A 21,547-nucleotide genomic window follows, 5' to 3' on the forward strand; every position below is an offset into this window, starting at 1 on the left:
CAATGCAGTCTCCCGTAAATAGTTGATCACACAATTTAAAGGCAGGTTCTCATCAGAATGTCATTTGCCTTCATTTGCCGATCCTGCAGCAATGTCCCTGACAATATCTGTCCATGACCAGTTGACTGTAACAGCAGGAAGTTGCATGAGTTGCATAAGATGCTTATAAGGACAGTAAATTGACTCAGTTAAATGAAGTCTCCAGACTGGCGCAGCAGGAGGAAGTACCCACCCACTGTACCACCGTGCCACCTGTATTCTCATCTCATGTCATACATATGCACATTTCCATTTTTCTCAGTTGTGTGACACTGTGGGACAATTTCAGTTCCCCTCTCATTCTTTTGACAAACCACAGTAACGAGACTAGCTTAAGTCTGCAAGTCCTATTTAAATGCTTGCTTTAACAACCTAAATCCTTAATTGTTTCAACTATAGTCAGTCAATGCCTTGAAGGTAAGCAACAGTTAATATACCGCCTGGTTCACCATGTCCTCAGCTGCAGTGTCCATGCAGAGCTTCATGTCTGGTTATTGTTAATCAGCAGGACAATAATCTGATATCCAATAAGAGGATTAAATTGTCAGCAATGTAATATTCGATACTTTGAGTGGCAAGTCCATCTTGTTTGATCACCACTACCAATTAGTCAAGGTAACTTGTGGTGACACGTCACAGCCTCGGAGCAGATGCCTCTCCATAGGTTTGATGTAAAAACAAAAGATTATTTCCTGAACTCCACTCATGTCTGAAGAATCCTGCACCCCTTCCAATCAGGATGTAGGCTAATGCTTAAATCCTTTATTCTCTGTTATGTATCCACCAGCCTTCCTTTGTTCCCTTTCAGTATGGGAATCTTAAACCAACAAATAACCCCAAAAACTGAGAGTGAGAGTTCATTCTTCAAAATGACTTTTGTTACAAAAAAGCTTTTCAAAGTATCTAGATTTAAAAAATAAATAATAATATTATATTTTTCCCACAAGCAGCATGTGGGTACTGAAAGACACACAATGGTATTTTCCAATCAATGTCTTCCAATATGAGTTCCTTGAGTAATCTGTACGGATTTCAACCAGATTAATGCAGATACGCTGTGACTTTGTATTCATAGATAAATATATATACATCTAAACAGTTATTGTTGCTTCGGCTTTGTTTGAATCTCTCAAAATGGATAGAAGTTAATATGAGTGTCTATGAAAATATGTTCAAAAAATATATAAACGCATATAAATTCAAAGTGGGCGAATTCATGAGGGGCATTTATTAACATGTACCACATGGCCAACGTCATTTCAGCCGGCCAGCTCAGCAGGGGATAATGGTATTTAGATGTCCTGTAAGCACGTGGATCCTCTCAGTCAGCAACATTAATGGGGCCATGATGCGTCCTGCTCATGTCCTCCCTGCTTAAGCGAAGGGGATATTAGACATTGGTAATGATGGCAGGTCTGAGTGCTCTGTGTGAGCTGTAGTCTGGGGGGGCATCGACATGGGGAGTACCAGCAAGGCTGCCAGCTTGTGGAAACGGCGACAGAGTCTCTTCCCCAACTACAAAGTTGCAGATTCGGATCTGAATCGAAGACCATCGCAGACTGCTTACCCACTGGCCAAGGAAAGCTGCTTGAAGACATGGAACTCCATGCAGGAGCTGAGCAGGGACATCTACGACATCTACGCAGAGTACGATGACGAGAACGAGGACAACGCCCTGTACGGCTTCTCCAAGCAGATTTCACCTTCCAAGAGGAACTACATGATCAACATCAATGTAGGGGGGAAGTCATACCAGATAGCCTACAAGATGGCTGCCAAGTACCCCAAGACCAGAATAGGACGACTGGCCACTTACACTGACCACAACATGAAGCTGGACCTGTGCGATGACTACATTGTGACCGACAACGAGTACTTCTTTGACAGGGACCCGGACGTCTTCCACAGCATCTTCAACTTCTACAGGACTGGCGTGCTGTGGATCAAGGACGAGCTGTGTCCCCGCAACTTCCTGGAGGAAATCAACTACTGGGGTGTGAGGATCAAGAACACCCATCGCTGCTGCCGCATCTCCTTTGAGGAGAGGCAGGACGAGCTGAACGATCAGCTGAAGATCCAGAGGGAGCTGGAGGCTGAGGTGGAGATCGAGGAGAACGAGGAGCTGTTTCACGACATGTGCATGGGCCGGATGCGACGAGCCATCTGGAACCTGATGGAGATGCCGTTTTCGTCTATTCAGGCCAAGTTAATGGCTCTGGCCTCCAGCCTGTTTGTCCTGATCTCGCTGGTGGCCATGACGCTCAACACAGTGGAGGAGATGCAGTACAGAACTGCCAAAGGTCAGCTCAGTGGCAAGACGTACTGGGAATATGTGGAGTCCATGTGCATCGCCTTCTTCGCCATGGAGTACCTGCTTCGTCTGGTGTCCACTCCTGACATCAAGTCCTTCAGCAGGAGCGTGCTCAACACCGTGGACCTGGTCGCTATCCTGCCCCAGTACCTGCAGGCCATCCTGGAATTCTTCGACAGTGAGGAAAACTACATGAAGCACGAGGCCGACATGCAGGCGATGGGGCAGGTGGGGAAGCTGGGCCAAGTGCTGAGGATCATGAGGCTGATGAGAATCTTTCGCATCTTGAAGCTGGCACGACACTCCACGGGCCTGCGCGCGTTTGGCTTCACTCTGCGACAGTGCTACCAGCAAGTGGGCTGCCTCTTCCTCTTCATCGCCATGGGCATCTTCAGCTTCTCTGCCATGGTTTACACTGTGGAGCATGACATGCCAAACACAAACTTCACCAGCATTCCTCATGCATGGTGGTGGGCTGCTGTAAGTACAACTTTGTAAAATTTAAAACACCAGGAGAACAAGAAGAAGAAGCAGCGATCCTAATAAGAAGGAGAAAGTAAAGTGATATGTTTAAGAAATTTAGAGATAACTTACTTAAGTAACAAGCCAAAGTGACCCATTTAACTAAGTAAACAGAGGTGCCCTGTGGCTAAATGACTTTAATGCTAATGCTATTTAATGTGTGTTTACTGTGTAAATGTCATTAGATAACACTCCTGCACAACCTGGCTTACAGCACAGAATGAGGCCAGCTCTGCTCCTGTGACTTTGATTCAAACCACAGATTGTATGTTTGTACAATGTTTGTTGTTAGGTATTTACTCTTGGCACCTGGTCAGTGCTACAGGGAGGAGTAACCCAGTTAGTGTCTCTAACTTGGTTAATCCATAAAGCGAACCTTTGATTTTGTCGCCTTTTTTCCTGAACAAACCCGTTTTTTAGATCACTCCCCCTGCCCTGCACAGAGTGGTAGAATCTTACCTCTAATCCCTTGGAAGGAAATGAAAATCCTTGTAATCATAGGAATGGTGGTGGTAAAGTTGACTTTACTCTCTGCTACCAACTCCTGCCTTAAAAGAGGAACTACAATCCAAGTTGCATAATTGTTTGCTGTCTTTGAGTTGATGGAGCAACCCCCTCTGTGTTAGTTTGCTGCAGCTTATTGGCAGAAAACAACACAGGGTTGTGACTGTGGGCAAAGGTGCTCACTAACAGTCAGATCTACCCTGGATAGATTCACACTATAGAGCATGATTTCTCACATCAGCAGGAAGAAGAAGAAGCAGGAAACCTGAGTGGGAAACGGGAAGAGCTAGTGACCACACAGAGGTTACTCTCTGCATGGTCTTGCTACAAGGAGCTAACATTGTGTTGTCTAGAGCTTTAGAAGGCATATCTCTATCAATCAAATGTTTGTCCTTGCCCATATTCACAAGGTGCGAGATCCTCTGCCTGTAACCCTCAATAAGACGGAGGAGAAAACTACCAGATAAACCCCCTTTCAGCAGGAGAGAAAACAAATACACCTCAGTGAGAGTCTCAAGTGAGGGAGAGCACGTAAACAAAATGACAATGTTTAATACATTCATTAGAAAAGACTGTGTCTACCATAAATGAAGACGTGTATTAATGAATTAAGTTTTTATACTATACTATAGTAAAGCCACAGCCGAGGGGTAGAGCGGTCGTCCTCCAACCTGCGGGTTGGCAGTTCGATCCCCAGTCTTCCCCATCTGCATGCCGAAGTGTCCTTGGGCAAGATGCTGAACCCTGAATTGCTCCTAATAGAACAACAAAGTGCTGCTAATAGATGCACTGTATGATTGTGTGTGTGAATGGGTGAATGTACTGTAAAGAGCTTTTAGTGGTCATCAAGACTAGAAAAGTGCCATATGAATGCAAAACCATTTACCATGTACTATCCTCCTGGGTCCTGATGTGTGACATTATTGAGCATAAAAGGAACCATCAACAAACTACAGCTGGTTTTGTGTGTGAACACAAGTGCACATTTTTATTGTTACTCATACCAATAATTTACGAAACAAAGTTTAGCAAAACAGCCATATGTTTTCTCTACGTATGAGCAGTCAATTCAACATGATGCCACGCTATCATCAGTGAATTGTTTTGGGGTTTTCATAGACTGCAGGCTCCAGAATTATGATTGGTGGACACTTACAGTGATGCTGTGTGTTCTGTTGATACTTAGTCTCTAATTTAACGTGTTCTATGTCCACTTGTTTATACTCAACTGTGTCTGTGGACTAGGATCGGGTTTTTTGTCTGATAAATTTAAAATGCACATGTGTCATCAAAGGTCCATTAACATACAAACTGACTGAACGACTCTGCTGATCAGGTTTCAGATTCATGTTTCTCCATCAACCCTGGTTTCTCTGCTCGCTCCCCTGCAGGTCAGCATCTCCACTGTGGGCTACGGAGACGTCTACCCAGAGACCATACTTGGTCGTATCTTCGCCTTCGTCTGCATCGCTTTTGGAATCATTCTCAACGGCCTGCCCATATCCATCCTCTTCAACAAGTTCTCGGACTATTACGCTAAACTCAAGTCTAATCAGTACACAGCCTCCTCGAAGAATCGAGGGAGGGTGAGATTTGCCAATAGGACGGTGATGAAGCTCAACCACTGGTTCAGCCATCGTCCTGCTCACTGATGAACTTAGTTACTTTTTATATGTGTAAAAATAAGCTTGTCTGTAAAACTGCAAAAACTACATTTGATGTGCACAAATACATGTTACAGAGACTGAAAACAAGGTGTGGCCAGTGTTCTGCCCGTGTGTTGTGGCCCTCTTTGTTGTTGGGCAGCCAGTGAGGGATCACATAGGCACATGGCTGTCAAATATTTCCGAAGCCAAATGTGGAGAACAAGTGGAAGCAGTATGACTGAATGATCTCTTAAAACATTTACTTTTCTATACAGAAAATATATTTTTTCTTACTTAATAGTAAGAAGCATGAAAAAGAAAGACTCTCTATCTCAAGAGAGGATATATCTCAAAAATGAGAAATAATAAAATTGGGATTGTAGCAACACAACAAAAAGTAATTTCTTTTAATGACAAAACTCTTTAACCTTGTATGTTAAACAGTTTGAGTCCATCATTATAACTGATCCTCACACAAAATATGTCTTAAAGATTGTATCTGTAACACTGCATCATATAGGTATCAGAGAGAATTTTGGGGAAACCTGTATAAAATGATGTCTTCCCAATTGTGTTGCCTGTTAAAGTCAACTTGTCAATGTTTCATAATAAACCTGAAATATTTTCATACTTAACACACGTGTATATTTCAATCAGATCAAATGGTGTAGCAGCACACATGGAATCTTGTGTTTTTATTATTCCGTATGTCTCTAAGTACGTGTGATGCTGCTGCAGTCAAGTTGTGAAATCTTTCTTTCGAACTAAATGTGTTTTCGAAATCCTCCTCGTGAATCTGATCTCCAAAGTGAAAATCTGTCTTATTATCAACATCCTGGTGTTTACTGTGAGGAAGTCTGTGTCACAAGGAAATTTGTGGAGATGCTTTTTTTAACACCACATCAGCTCAGAGAATAGAGATTTTTACTGATATACATTATAAATCGGAAAAAATACAGATACACGCAACAAATATTAGTTGCTTCTAATTGCAGCTGCAATTCTTTGAATCAGGACAAACCTCCAGACACTGGTGCTTTCACGTGTTTTCAGTGGTTTTGCATGCACAATGTATGTTGTTACTCTGTTGTCAATAAACACTGTACTGCTCATTTGACTGTATCTCTTCATTGAAATAAAACAGCTACTTGACAACAGGCTCACACCACCTGCATACATCTATACTGCCCTCTGCTGGATGACATTTGCTATTACAAAAGCTGGTAGCTCCAGTTGTAGTTCAGTAATACTATGGACGCTATAATAAAGAATCTTAATTTGAAAAACATTGCTTCTTTATTTCGATTTAAGCGCAGACAAGTGTTACATTTAAGATTGTGGGCGATAATGTAGTCAAATAATATCTTTCGACATTGCAATGCTTCAAAGTGACCACTAGTTGAAGATGCTTGGCAAGAATTCAGCAGCACAACTCCATTTATATCAAAGGGAGATAAAGATATTAGGAAGAGTTGTCAAGAACAGTTCAACAACACAACAAATAACAACCGTCAAAATGACCGCAGGAACTGAACTGAACAGTCATTGTAGAGGTAAGATTTATAGATGTATTGTGGTTTACATTTTGTTCAGCTAGAAGTCATGATCTGGACCCTCAGAGTGGGACATTCAAGGTGAGTGGTAGTAGGAATTAGCGCACTAAGCCGCAGTATGTTAGAGAAAGTGACATGGTGTGGAAGATGAAGGTTTTAACTGATGATACCTTTTTGAATTACTTGTCGGTAATACCTGATGTCTTTTCTGCTGATTTACAACATAAATAAAAAACATACAGATACACGCAACAAATAGTAGTTGCTTCTAATTGTAGCTGCAGTTCTTTGAATCAGGACATGTAACATGTAGCAAACCTCCAGGCACTGGTGCTGCTTTACACTTGTTTTCAGTTAGCTGTGTTTATTCCCCATTCCATCTTTAAATAAAATTAAACAAATATGTATTTATAAATATAGAATTGGAAATGGGATGACATTTATGTGCAATATATTTTCAATTTGTGGCAAAAGGAGGAATATTATTATTTGATAGGTCTTTATATGAAATTAATTTTTTTAACAGATACAATGATAAAATCACAAAAAGACTGAAAGACAATCAGTTTCCATTGCAGTGGACAGTTTCCTCCAGAAGGTGGCAGTAACTGAACAGTGACAGCTGCATTGAAAGCACACTGAAGAAGACGTCTCTCCTCTGTAGTCCTCTGCGGTGATAAGTGACCTCTGGTGCTAGCGGCTTTCCTCCTGAAAACTATGGCTCCTCCAGTTGCAGTGTCGCCCCTGATCAAGGTTTGTGTTGCTGAATGTACTCTGTAACGTGGCTGCTCCTGCTCCACCGGACAGTGACCCTTGTGCTCGTATTTCAGTGTTCTAGCTGCGCGGTGCAGGCTAACATGTTAACCAGTAGCTAGGAGGAATGCTAACCAACAGCTAGCTGTGTTTTAGCGACGTCCAGGAGCTCTGCAGTCAAATGAGTGAACACCCCTGTGCTGCATTAGCTCCACAATGATACACGTGTTTACTATTCATGTGTTGTGCAGAGTGCACTGAAGGAAACTCGCCCTTGACGCTGCTGAAAGCTAAGTTAAGAAGCTGCCTCGTTGACAGCGCTAGCTGGTGGTCACTGGACATAATGTACAATAACAAAGTATTAGGTGGTAATGTGGCATAATTCGGTTCGGCCTTTTCTTTGCCTTCTATAGGTTGGTATCATAGACTGTACGGTTGTTATATATGAATGAAACTTCTCGGTAGATTGTGTTTTCACTGTACTTTAGATGAGTTCATTACCACTTTGAAAACACGTTTAATTCAACTCTATTGTGTGCACGTGATCACATTTTTTCAATAACTTATCTCAGAACTACAATGCATTAAGATACATAAAAAATGCAGCTATGAATTAGGATTAGGAATAAGCATTAGCATAGGAATAAGTAAAGCTGTCAAAAACAACCATGTACTTCTAGTTGCCTCTGTCCTCTAACTCTCTGATTGGAGGTCAATCTGAGATTTGAAGACTTTGACTAATGTGCTTACTCATTTTCCTCTCTTACAGACCGCCAGGTGGTCAGCTTTGATTGCTGGCATCATCTATGGCAAAAGGAGATATGGTACGTTATTCACCCCATGTGTCTTTTATAGCAGCAGTGCACTAAGCAAAACTCACCAAACAAGACAACATTCAGGTTTAAAAAAAAAAACTTTTGATTTTGCAACCATTTATATGAAAACCAGACTTGAGACTAATCTGTATTAAATTCCTGCAGTATGTCATATAAGAGGTGTTGATGCTGTTAGTAATTTAAGCTTATTACGATTGACCTATATCTAGACATACAAATCTTATTTAATGCAGCTCAAGAGTATATTTACTTTAGATCATGCAACCAGATGCAGTTTTGAGATACAAGGCAGGCAGTTGATAATAATAATTTCCTTATGTAAACTGAACTTGCCATCCATCAATTAATTTGCTCAGATCATCTGAAGCCCATCGCAGCTGAGGAGAAGAAGATCGAGGCAGAGGAGAAAAGGGTCCGTGAAGAGCAGGAGCGCATTGCCAAGCAACTAGCAGAAGGTAATTTCTTCAGCCTTATTCTCTTATATATAAGTTCACTCAAGCCATTTTCAGAAATGAAACAGGGGAAAATCTGGGTCTCTGGGGGAACCCTCCGTTGTCTGCTCTTATCAACACAAACTCGACATTTAGTGCACTTCTTTTTCACCGGGAAATATTTTACTTTCTTTTTGTATTTGTAATTCTGAGGAACTGGCGAGTACAGTGCATGTCTGAATGCAGCTTAAGATATTCAGCTTCCTGTTTGCACAGATACATCTGTATGATTCTCTGCGGACACAATAATAGTGACAACAGCATACAGATGTATTGTAAGATCATTCTTCGAACTGTCCTAAAAAGTTGCACTACAGTCATGCTGTCAATGTAAAATTACTAATATACTAATGTTAAATATTTCTTTCCTCCTTACAGCGAGTGAAGAAAGCATTCTGAAGTAAAGCTGCATGAGGACGTCCTCGTAGATGTGCAATGTCCAACCTCTTCTCCCTCTGGAGTCACAACGGCAAAATTCGGGTCACAAACAGTCATGTGTTGTTGATGTGTTTGTGTTAACTTGAGTAATACAACACTTCTCTGGGTTGCCAGCTACTTTAAACATGTAATAAAACCAGGCTCTTCAACTCAGCATTTAACTCTACAAATGCTGCCTCATAAGTTATTTCGTTAAGTTTTGTAACAAAGCAATGCCATAAAAACACAAACACATGACCACTGTAGTCTTTGTCTTAGTCTACTTACGTGTGACCTATGAGAATTATCGGTTTTCCCCCCCACCAACTGTTACAGCCCAGATGAAACAGATGTACTATTTTAGTGATCACTTGTTGCTTTACAATTAAAACTCGAGTCATAGTATAAAATGCAGTTGTTTTTCATTTGTCTTAATATGGTAACAACCAAAAAACTTGGTTCTCAGATGATGCTCCTCTGCTTCCTACTTGAGACCTTTTGTAGATCTCACTTGAAATACAACAGGTCTAATCTGTTGCATTGACTTATTTGTGTTTTAAATTTGTTGCATTAATGTAATTTGAACATTTATAATAGTAATTTTAAGTAGTTGAGTTGTGAGCAAATGACAAATATAAAAACTTATTGTAGATATTGTTCATGACATGTTGATAAACTACATAACCAGTGTTAATTCAGTACTTTATTTATTGTGGGCAGTAATCATCAGCCATAGAGAGATAAAGACGAACAGGATAGTTTAAGAGGTGCAACAGGTATTCTTTTTATTAATGGTAAATAAGTCTATAAAAGTAGAAGAAAAAAGTTGAGTTTTTCACAAGTTTCGAGCTGGAGTAGGAAACATTTTTACTTAAAAAAATGTTTGCTTGACTATATCCATTTTTGTACTGATTAATTACCTTACTGCCTTTCAAAAATGGTGATGTGAATGATTTCTGCAGCTGATTATTTGGACAGTATGTTAAGGAATTACTTTTTTCAGGTTTATTTTTGAAAAGCATTTTACTGAGCATTTAAATCATATCCATATGTTGCAAAGAAGAAAAAGTGTTGATCAAACGTACATTGACAGTCTGACAATTACTCGCTCATATCCTCGTTATGCAACTTGCCTCGTTCATCAGCCAGTGACCTGACGTGGCTCGAGCTCATACATGTTCACTCTGAACTCCTCCCCTGTCGTTAGGCAAGTGTGTGTCAGCATCATTTAAACCTGTCTCTTGTTTTCAGATTAGAGTTAATGCTGTTGACTCGTCTTGTGTCTGGTTAATGGTTTGAACTTAACTGGGCAGCCCCGGGTGTCGGAGCACATGGCATTACTTAATATCTTAAGTACAGGTTGTTATTAGAACCACAACAATACCAAGGTCAACCAAACATATACAGTTGCTTCCATGTCTAACTTGTACTTAGCTCTCACCTATTGTAGCACAAAGCAAAAATATCCCCCGGAGACCGGTGATTGGAACCTGTCAGGGGTGAATGGGTTTACTGGGATCTGCATGCAACTTTACACAACCACACCACACAATAGATATCAGAAAAACATTGTTCCATTGCTTAAAAATATGTTAGAATGAGAAATATGAAATGTTTAAAATTAAAAAAGAAGTTTAACTTAATGAAAATGAATTTAATGAAAGTCAAAACACGTTCAAAAACAAAATCCAGCGGATGGCTCTAAAGTCGTTATCCAAAATTTAGTTCTACACACTTTGATCTAATGGAAGTTTTGGTAAAAAAACACCAGTGAGATTAATAATTGCATCTACTGCAGCCAAAGGGAAAGCACGGTTTACCTGTGAAATAGAGCTATGTCCCACTTTGGATCTCTCTGTAACTCTGCTGATTATGAAGTGGTGTGAACTCCCTTGAACACATCTCAGCTGTTTGTTTCCTGTAAGTTTGTCCCGGGATTACAGGTCGAAGCTCTGGTAGCATTACCGGACAAGATGACAGAACGTTACTTAACATGAGCAGAATAAGTGTCATCAGTCAATTACACCTGAGTGTCGGCTCTCATAACATCACAGGAGTTCATTACTCTGCGCTGTTCTTCAGACTAATTTCTTATGTAAAATGTTGATTGTCACTGAGAAAGCTCCCCTCTTTTCTTCAGCTTCTCATCACATTAGCAGTTATGCCAATAAGTATTTTATATATATATTATTTTATGGGTGTAAAACATTGGTGGAACTTCTGTTTTGCACCCAAATAAAAAACTAAAAAACAAGAATTATCAATAACAAACTGAGGTTTATCAATTGTGTCCCCAGTTATTAAGGCCAGTTGTGAATGTAATGAAGCAAAATAACAGAGCATTTCTGCTCAGTCATCAACTTTGTTCAGTTTTTGGAATTATATCTCTGTTTTGGGAACTACAGCTGCAGATGGACACAAAAAAACCTTGAAAGAAGATGGCTGGATAATGGACAAAACAAACTCCAGATTTATCATAAAATCATGTCAGAGTCTTTCATTCACACTGTATTTACATTATGTTCTCTCTGGTGTGACTCAGTAAGTCAGTGCTTTTAACACTTGGTCCTATAATAAGGTTCCCACCTGAACAGTCTGTGGTTCCAACATGAACTCAGTGCCCAAAATACACTTGTTTGCTCCATATAAAAACCTTTGGTGTGGACATGTGACTTGAGGCAACACTGTGAGGGTTCATCTGCTTATAACAGGGGATTTTGTTAACTGGATTATTGGTAGATTTAGACTCTGCATTTAGGTTCAAGAATTGAAAATAAATCATTGAGCTTGTCTGAGCATCGTGTATAAAAGACTGGGACACTGTCTGCTCACCACAGCTCAGACACTGAAAACCTCCTTCTGCTTCACCCTGCACTTCAGGTAGGCGCATGCTGCATTGAGAGGACTTACTCATCGTTTTACAGTAGACGTGCTTAAGTAGCTTTTTGATTGAGATTTGTGCAGCTGTAAATAAGAAACAGAATTGTTTTTTTTTACATTTGCTCAATTTGGGTTTTCCTCTAGAATGGACATCCCAATGTTTGTCGTGGCGGTGTTGATCCTGGCCTGCATCGAGCAGAGCCTGGCCTCCTGCGTGGTGGACAGCTTCATAGTCAAAGAGGACTTCGACCCCGTGAGAGTGAGTACACTCTTTTAGGAATACATATAATTCCATAAATAGAAGGTTAGAAGACAAGTAGGGAAAACTAATCCAAACTCCAGATAAACCAGGATTTCATCTGTATACTATGGAATAGGGTCTTGCATTTCATTCACACAAGCACAAAAGGGAATTGTGTTGAAATAAAATGATTGATTGATTGATTTTTTGACGTTTTTTTTATTTGTGATGACAGTACGCTGGAAAATGGTACGCTCTGCAGAAGAAAGACCCAGAGGGTTTGTTCCTGCAGGACAACATCTCTGCTGAATACACCGTTGGAGACGATGGATCCATGGTGGCCTCCTCCAGGGGCAGAGTCACTCTCTTTGGGTGGGTCATTGTCATTTTTAGAATTAACTTTGAAAAAAAAACTCTTTAGTAGAAGTTTGTTATATTAAATATGATATATTCTGGCCAAACTGCATAAATGCATTCCTGCTGACATATCGATGACTTCCAGGTTCTGGGTTGTGTGCGCGGACATGGCTGCTCAGTACTCCGTGCCCGATCCCGTCACCCCCGGCAAGATGTTCATGAACTACCAGGGCCTGGCCAGCTACCTGTCCAGTGGCGGTGAGCCTCTTCAGGTGTACACATCCTCTAGCTCTCTGTCACACACAACTGTGATTAACTCCTGCTTCTCTGCTCTTCCAGGTGACAACTACTGGGTCATTGACACAGACTATGAAAACTACGCCATCACTTACGCCTGCCGCACCCAAAAGGAGGATGGAAGCTGTGAGGACGGCTACTCCCTGGTCTTCTCCCGCAACCCCCGTGGCCTCTCCCCCGCCATCCAGAGAGTCGTTCGCCAAAAGCAGGAGGAGGTCTGCATGGCCGGACAGTTCCAGCCTGTGCTGCAGACCGGTAGGTGCTCAATCTTAGCTGATTCTCTGAATCGTAAGACTAGAAGTAAACAAACGCTGCTAAATTTGTAAAAGAGAGTGTATTCTTAACTTTAAACTTAGAAAAAGGATGAAAAATAGTTCACCGATATTTTCCCTGATATTTAGTCTTAATGTTTAGCTCTGTGCTACATGTAAACTCATCTATCAATTGTTCTTCTATTCTTAACAGGAGCTTGCTAAATTGGACCTAAGCTGGAGTTTATTGAACAGACCTTCTTTACCATGGATTGATCATCCTGCCCAAGATAGAGACAGAGTTCCTCTCAGAGATGGAGAGAGGAGAATAATCCTGTTCTAATTAGGATTTGCTATGTTCCAACGGAACAGAAGAGAACAATCCGTTCAATTCAATACTAATTCTTCCATAAACAAAAATACAATTCCAAGTGTAATCCAATGAAAACAATGAGGGTTTGAGTGAATGTGAAAAATCCACCGTGATGCATTGTAATCCATCTGTATTGGTGACAATAAATTTTGTACAAAAACTTGCTGTTGCAAAAACAACTTTGTTTAATAAGTATCAAAGATGATCCAACTTTTACTTATCTGCATATAACATATAAAAATCTGTGATATTTCAAGTATATAAAATATAATTTATATATATAAAATACAGATGTAAAGAAGATGAATGTAACTATTCGATTTTTTGTTCCGTTGGTAACAGTGTAATCAGATTACTCATCTCATTGTCTAGTGACATTTTAATATATCTATTTTTCATTTGATATCAGTGGAGACACAAGTGACCGTGTAGAAAGTATCAACAGTCAAATCTGATTTTAACACTGCATTTATCAAGGTGTCACATGACCCTGGTCTATTGCTCCTCTGAATACTTCTCTGGCAGTGAATACGAGCCAGGCCTTCCCCAGTAGTCCACAGCTCGCACTCTGTACACGCCGCTGACTTCTAGGTCCACTACAGAACACAGCATGGTATACGTTGTTATTTCTATAACATAATGCTGCTGATTATCATCACTTGTTCAATCCTTGAAGGAATTCTCACCTGGTGAAAAGACGTATGAAGTAAAGATGGTGTCCTGTGTATTAATCCTGCTGAGTTTCTTGTGGTCTGCGGAGAATTCAACTTCAAAAGTCTTGATGCATCTGCACAGAAGACAGGAAAACATATGATGGAGTAATGCATGACAACATTTATGGACATATTCACTGCATTTCAACATCATGATAAAGGGATTCAATCTTCGGAGCTGCTTTGCATTATGACCTTAGGATAAGAAGCTGTATCTACTTCCCATCCTTTATCATTTTTTGGGGATTGGTAGGGATATAATTAGTTTTGTGCACTTACTTGGAATCAACGCAGTGGTCAGACCAGACGATCAGAACTTGGCCTTTGGTGATCCTCACAAAGTGTAATCCATTAACCTGTTCACATATTGAGTTAGAGAGTATCAGGCTTAGAGATACACTCAGAGTTGTTTAAGTTTACATTGTTTTTGTGCGTTGTTGCTACCGACCTGGTCAGGCGGAGCTTTGGGCCGAGCACAAACGTGGATGAGGAGAAGGGAGGGCACGGACAGTTTGGCTTTCAGAGTCAGAGTGTTTCCTGCAGGAACCTCCCAGGGTCCATCAACACGAGGCTCCTGACAAGACGACACCTCATCAGCGGGTCAAATAACTCAACTCAAACATGTTACAGCAAAGAAGCAGCTTGACAGTGTGAAATTCTGTAGTTTCATCAAACACCATCCAACGCATAGATATGTGATTGTAGTATATTGTTTAATGCCCTGGTACTTAAACAACCCCCAAAATGGCCGTGCGAGACTCTTAATACTGATTTGAACTCTTGTTGTTATTAATCTGTCATTAAAACCTCAGGGGTCACATGGAGACAAAGAAAATTCAAAGGCTGAAGAGTATGTTTTTACTTTAAATTGAACTTGAATGTTTTTGTTTTCTAACAATAACGGTTAAAAATTACATTTGAAATAGTTTTTAATAGTTTAATAGTTTCTAATAGCTTTTTCATAATTTACACTATCAAATTGATAATATTCTATGTACACTGTATAAGCAATTATACTGCTTTATACGAACGTTGACTGTTTTGTTTTTAACAAACACTCAACCTGCACGACAAATAACCAAGCACCATAATAGTGAGAGTAAAATGTGGTTGAATAATTTGTTTTTTTCAGTCCTCCAGTTTACCTCCATCCCTCTGAGCCGTCTGAACTGTTCTGCTGTGGGATAGTCAGGGCTGCCCATGCTCTGCCAGAGCTGGGACGGGTTGCTCACGTTGTTGTCCATGTAATACGTGACATACACAAGACCTGGATACACACAACGCACAGAACACGCAGCGCTGAAGTGAATCAATCACATACAGAAATAACGTCCTGTAAGATTTCAGTTATTAGATCAATATTCTGACACTAAAGCATTAAAGCGCACAGTCTTTTGGTAAACACACCCTTTTGTGCAGCCAGTCCTGTCAGTGAAACAGTGACATCATCAGTGTTGGTGGAGGTGCGGTTGTCGTCACTGTTGTAGACAAGCGCTGCCGCCTGCCAGCTGTCTGAGCCTCCTGGAATCACAGGCTTGTGGCTGCTGGCGAGAACTCCCACTGTGCTGTTGCTGGTTCCTGCTGCGTTCAGAACCCGAGCCAGGACCTGGGTCTCTCCTGATATCACACACAGCAGGGCTGTTACAATGAGACTGGGACACATGAAGCAGCAACATCCTGGAGAGCGGAGCGTTAGCTACACTGGGTCTACTTATGAAAAGCCACACATCATCCAACACACCTCAATCATACATTTCCTCATAAAACCCTGGAGCGTCACCTAGTAAAGCCAGCAGGCCCATGACAGTGAGGACAGGCTTCCTGATGAGCTGGACGTGAGGCGGCTGGGTGTTGTTGACCTGGAAACGAGCCGTCAGCGTGCGCTGGGTGAAGGGGTGTGGGTGGTAGCTGAGGAAAGCGTTGTCGTTGCTCAGCAGGGTGTAGTTGATGGTGCTGTTGGGGTCTGAGAGCAGCAGATCCTGGTGCTGTCTTATCACCTGATGAAGGGAGCGGGACAGAGGACTGGTCAGACTTAACTTATTGTTTCTATTTCAGTCAACATTTTCAGAAAAATCTAAAGTGATGCTATGATAACTTCAATGTCTCCCGTCACAGTCCTTAATCTATTGTTTAATCTGTAGAAATCAAGGTCTTCCCCTATCAGCAAACATTTGTATTTATCTACTGATAAGTCAGTGGAGCCGTAGTCATAGTGAGAGTAATAATCTTCTCAAATGTGTTTAAATATACAGTGGGGCAAAAAAGTATTTAGTCAGCCACCAATTGTGCAAGTTAAAAAGATGAGAGATGTAATTCTCATCATAGGTATACTTCAACTATGAGAGACAGAATGGGTGGAAATATTTTTAATGAATGAATTGGTAAATTTGGTCACCTACAAACAAGCAAGATTTCTTGCTCTCACAGACCTTTAACTTCTTCTTTAGGAGGCTCCTCTGTCCTCCACTCGTTACCTGTATTAATGGTACCTGTTTGAACTTGTTATCAGTATAAAAGACACCTTTCCACAACCTCAAACAGTCACACTCCAAACTCCACTATGGCCAAGACCAAAGAGCTGTCAAAGGACACCAGAGACCAAATTGTAAACCTGCACAAGGCTGGGAAGACTGAATCTGCAATAGGTAAGCAGCTTGGTGTGAAGAAATCAACTGTGGGAGCAATTATTAGAAAATGGAAGACATACAAGACCACTGATTATCTCCCTCGATCTGGGGCTCCACGCAAGATCTCATCTCGTGGGGTAAAAATGACCACAAGAACGGTGAACAAAAATCCCAGAACCCCACGAGGGGCCATAGTGAGTGACCTGCAGAGAGCTTGGACCAAAGTAACAAAGGCTACCATCAGTAACACACTATGCCTCCAGGGACTCAAATCCTGCAGTGCCAGACGTGTCCCCCTGCTTAAGCCAGTACATGCCCAGGCCCGTCTGAAGTTTGCTAGAGAGCATTTGGATGATCCAGAAGAGGATTGGGAGAATGTCATATGGTCAGATGAAACCAAAATAGAACTTTTTGGTAAAAACTCAACTCGTCGTGTTTGGAGGAGAAAGAATGCCGAGGTGCATCCAAAGAACACCATACTTACTGTGAAGCAAGGGGGTGGAAACATCATGCTTGGGGCTGTTTTTCTGCGAGGGGACCAGGACGACTGATCCGTGTAAAGGAAAGAATGAAGGGGGCCATGTATCGTGAGATTTTGAGTGAAAACCTCCTTCCATCAGCAAGGGCATTGATGATGAAACGTGGCTGGGTCTTTCAGCATGACAATGATCCCAAGCACACCGCCCGGGCAACGAAGGAGTGGCTTCGTAAGAAGCATTTCAAGGTCCTAGAGTGGCCTAGCCAATGTGATTTTCTGGATTTTTTTCTTATTCTCATTTTGTCTCTCATTGTTAAGGTATACCTATGATGAAAATTACAGGCCTCTCTCATCTTTTTAACTTGCACAATTGGTGGCTGACTAAATACTTTTTTGCCCACTGTATATCATTTTCTCCCCTCTGCATTTGTTTGTCTGTTATTTAGCAGGATTACAAAGAAACTATAGAACAAATCACTAAGAAACTTGGTGGAAGGATGAGTCATGTCTCAGGGAAGAACTCATTATATTTAGTTGCGGATCGGGATCAGTAGGCAGATCCACACATGTCTTTTCAACTTATTTAAGATTGTGAGATGTTTTTGAAATTTGTGTTCATTTATCAGAGAGTTACTCATGGATGAAACAAATCAGACATGTTTAGGGGACTTATACCTTTGAGAAGTTAGCTCTATCGAGAGCCATTTCACTTTCCTCTGCACTCGTACTTAGAGATGAATGTTGGTCTTCACCATTCCAATGTTCAAGATAGAATTTTACTCTGTGGGTATCATGTTGCTCTTCTCCATCCCTTCACCTCACCTTCACCACCATGGCAGCGTAGGTCACATCAGCCCTCCACCCCTGAGGCCTGGACCAGCCCACCAGAGGGTCAGCCTCATCATTATACACAGGGAGGCTGCGGAACCGGGGGAAACGCTCCTGGATCTCCACTACTGTCTGGATCTCCTGCTGGAGGATGGGCAACGAATAGCCTCCTCCCTGAGGGACAGAAACAGAGAGTCAGCTTCCAACAAAAAGAGTCTCCACTGAACTTCAATCTGTCTTTGTACAGTGGGTGGAAGGAAGCTGGATGTGAAGCAGCCCTGACATGAAAACTGCACAGAGAGGTTCCAGCAGGACGGGAATTCAAACAACTGGCGACCGTGGCGATAATATAATATATATTTCAATCCTTCTGTGAAACTTCTCATGACCTAGTATCGAAATTGACCTGATAAGGAAACATCCAGAAAACCCCACCTTCTTGTGCAGGGCGATGAAGTCAAGCCTGACCCCAGGCTCTCCAGTGAAGTAGTTGGTGCCGTTGTAGCAGTGCTGCAGCATGGCCCAGCAGTATGGAGAGTGTGGGGGGGAATGACAGGAGTCTCCGGGACCCCCGAACCTCAGAAGGGGGCTGGCAGCACGCAGACCCTCCGAACAGGCGTCATAGTAGTTCAGGAACCCTGAAAAAGAGAAGAGCCACAGAAATGGTCATGGGCACAACACCTACACGCCTATGTGTCTATTCATTCTCACAGCAAAGAGAAATATTTCTAAGCCAACTTTTAGTTGCATCTTATTTGAATAAACAATCATTTGAATGAGCTGAATTTTAGCACTGTATCTCAGCACAGTGTTGTGTCTATTGTACAAAAACATATACATCACATTGCCGGTCACAATAGTTATTGGTTAATTCCATTTTTATGAAACATCAGTACCTTATTGTGGCTGGTACAGAATATATTTTAATATTAAGTGTAGGAGTGAAATTATTGGAACAAATCGGCCTTTAGTGAAATGAAGTTTGTGAGTGATCTGATTCTTTTCATCAGCTCTTTGGTAAGAACGAAGGGAATTGAGTCACATGTTACTCAAGCTGTTATAATTGTGTCCATAAAGCCGAACCCCTCCTTCTCACATGAACAGTGAGATCACAAGATTTATGTCACTGCCGGGCAGGAGGGAGGAGGAGACCCCCCTCCTTCCTTACAGTGATATGGTATCACCTTGGGTAACAAAGCAGATAATTTACATTAGGTCTGGCAATACAAGTAATTTAGTTCTGTGGAACCTAATCAACATACGCAAAAAAAATTCCAAATCATATCCGATCTTAACATCACTCAAGTGATTATTTCACACATAAACCTTATAACCCCAGCTCCCTTAAAAAATGAAATACACAAAGATGTGCCATGAATGGAAAAGAATGCAGCCATAAAATCCAGATCCCATCAAAAAGCCAAAATTACAGTCACAATTTCCTCATATTAAAAACTATTATGACTTTACCTTGAATGGATACGGTGACATTATCGAAGTCATGGTTGTTTGGCTCATTCCACGTTTCAAAGTTCCACTGAGAAACACTTCCCAGGCCATATCTGTCTGAGATTTCCGAATTAACATTTAACAAGATGGAAATGATGCAAATATGTGTAATATTCAATTATGACATACAAAAGGGTACAATTTCAGCTTTCATGCAACCAGGTTGGAATCATTTTTTTAAATAATCATTCAGCACTCACCGATGTACCTCTTGGCTATGAGATAAACCAGGTTCCTCCACTCGACCACTTGGGATTTTTCCTCAAAGTCAGTGAAGTAGTTTGAGACACTGCCCATCAGCTCAAAGCCTGAGAACCAGAGGTGCAAGAGTAATCTAAATCAAACCTCTGGGTTTCAGCCAGTCAGCACCAAACTGGCACCAGATGAAAACATTGAGACGAGTGTGATGATTTTTGATTTGCATCACATATATGATGGGATGTTTCTAAGCCTGTGGTGATGGCTCAGTACCTGGTCGGAGTCCATTCATCCACAAGAGATCTATGAGCTGGTCCAGTTTAGTGAAGTTGTACTGAGGTCGTCCTCTGATATCTCTACAACATCAGACAGTTAGAATAAATAAAATAAAAAGTCACACTTTATATCATTTGCAAATTAGACAAATCCTTAATTCTACTACATGCTCTCCACTTGCAGGTCGACTTACTGTGCAGTGACCAGCTCCAACATCCAGTGTATCCTGACCTGCTGGATCCCCCCATGGGGAACCGAGCCCACATAGGCCAGGTTCAGCTGCTGGTCTACGCTCAGATCAAAGTGGTCGGACTGGGTGTGAGGAAGAGGAGGGCTGGACACAAAAGAACAACCTCCTGTTTAACACTGCGATGACACAAAAATGATTGTAATGTATCCACATGGTTTATTTGTGCGTGTGTCTGTTAGTTTGTAGGACAACACAAAAACTACTGAACCTATTTCTACAAAACGTGGTGGAAGGATGTGATGTGAGTCAGGAGAGATCTCATTGTGCTTTGGTTCATCAGGGGAGCGATAGAGGGATTATCACTTTCTTTAACTTTGTTAAAGAAGCCATTTTTCAACATTTCCGTTGATTTCTCATGGAATAATTGGATCTTGATGGGGGAAAAGTTATGTTTCAGGGACTGATATTTAGTGTGTACAATTTGGTGAGGATCCAAACAAAAATCTGCCTCCAGTGAATGTAAATGTGATTTCACAAGGGGATTGTTGGCCGTAGCTGGAGGTATGAGCTCTACCGAGTGTCATACAATACGTTTAAGAAACCAGCTCATAGATCTGTCTTTAGTTGTCTGTTGGGAAACTGTGCCAATCTCCAATTGTAAAATATACATTTAAAAAACTTTCATGGCTTTTTTGAGGATGCCGAGTTGATGTATTATTAATTCACATATGTTTATAATCACATACGACTTCTGGTAGATTCGGCATTTCAATAAACACGAGTTATTATTCTAATGCAGTAAAATCCCAACTTTCTGACATGGTTCACGCTGTCTGTTGTGTATTCTGCTGGACGCAATGGGAAGACAAATATAGATTTACCAGAATCCAGTGCTTGTCCAGAAGTGCTTCAGATCTCCCGCCACCCTGCTCACATCCGCTGTGATCACATATGAAGCTCCTGACGTTGGGGCGAAGTGAAGAAGAAAAACCAGGACAGGGAAACTTTCCCACCTCATGTCGGACACACAGCGACTTTCTGAAATGCGCATGAAACAGGTGAGATCAGCGCCGAGGTGTCACCTTTAATCCAACATGTCTGACCCACTGTCTGTGCGACCCAGTGGAACGGAAACCTCACAATTCACTGTGAAAACACAACAAGCCATCACACCTCCGCTTTAGCAGCGCGATACCGTCGCAGTCAGCTGATAGTGGTGACGTCAATTAACTGCGACACTGTTGTAGTCTTTCCTCT

The 21,547-nt window shown here is 41.4% G+C and overlaps 3 protein-coding genes across 4 annotated transcripts; 2 read left to right on the top strand and 1 right to left on the bottom strand.

Annotated features, from left to right (window-relative positions):
- Positions 1–1,495: 1,495 nt before the first annotated feature.
- LOC133950899 (potassium voltage-gated channel subfamily V member 2-like) lies at positions 1,496–6,134 on the top strand. Its single transcript, XM_062385067.1, has 2 exons — positions 1,496–2,830; positions 4,768–6,134. The coding sequence occupies exons 1-2, from the start codon at positions 1,496–1,498 to the stop codon at positions 5,026–5,028; spliced, it is 1,596 nt and encodes a 531-aa protein (XP_062241051.1). The 3' UTR covers positions 5,029–6,134.
- Positions 6,135–11,791: 5,657 nt separating this feature from the next.
- LOC133950258 (purpurin-like) lies at positions 11,792–13,625 on the top strand. The gene is made up of 6 exons (XM_062384517.1): positions 11,792–11,952; positions 12,097–12,211; positions 12,429–12,565; positions 12,696–12,808; positions 12,890–13,102; positions 13,313–13,625. The coding sequence occupies exons 2-6, from the start codon at positions 12,098–12,100 to the stop codon at positions 13,321–13,323; spliced, it is 588 nt and encodes a 195-aa protein (XP_062240501.1). The 5' UTR covers positions 11,792–11,952; position 12,097; the 3' UTR covers positions 13,324–13,625.
- A 13-nt stretch (positions 13,626–13,638) lies between these two features.
- idua (alpha-L-iduronidase) lies at positions 13,639–21,487 on the bottom strand. Of its 2 annotated transcripts, XM_062384501.1 has the most exons (15): positions 21,464–21,478; positions 21,172–21,328; positions 20,294–20,434; positions 20,098–20,180; positions 19,827–19,934; positions 19,588–19,683; positions 18,553–18,755; positions 18,112–18,291; positions 15,965–16,181; positions 15,592–15,801; positions 15,330–15,451; positions 14,633–14,758; positions 14,464–14,540; positions 14,158–14,258; positions 13,639–14,067 (listed from the first exon to the last, which is right to left on the bottom strand). In XM_062384501.1, exons 2-15 carry the CDS (start codon positions 21,306–21,308, stop codon positions 13,967–13,969), a joined length of 1,902 nt encoding a protein of 633 aa, XP_062240485.1. In that variant the 5' UTR covers positions 21,309–21,328; positions 21,464–21,478; the 3' UTR covers positions 13,639–13,966. The 2 variants fall into 2 exon arrangements, with proteins under 2 accessions (XP_062240485.1, XP_062240477.1); XM_062384493.1 differs by having other exon boundaries at positions 21,172–21,487.
- Positions 21,488–21,547: the final 60 nt, after the last annotated feature.

This window comes from Platichthys flesus, chromosome 3 (assembly GCF_949316205.1).
Source record: "Platichthys flesus chromosome 3, fPlaFle2.1, whole genome shotgun sequence".
Taxonomy (NCBI): Eukaryota; Metazoa; Chordata; class Actinopteri; order Pleuronectiformes; family Pleuronectidae; genus Platichthys; species Platichthys flesus.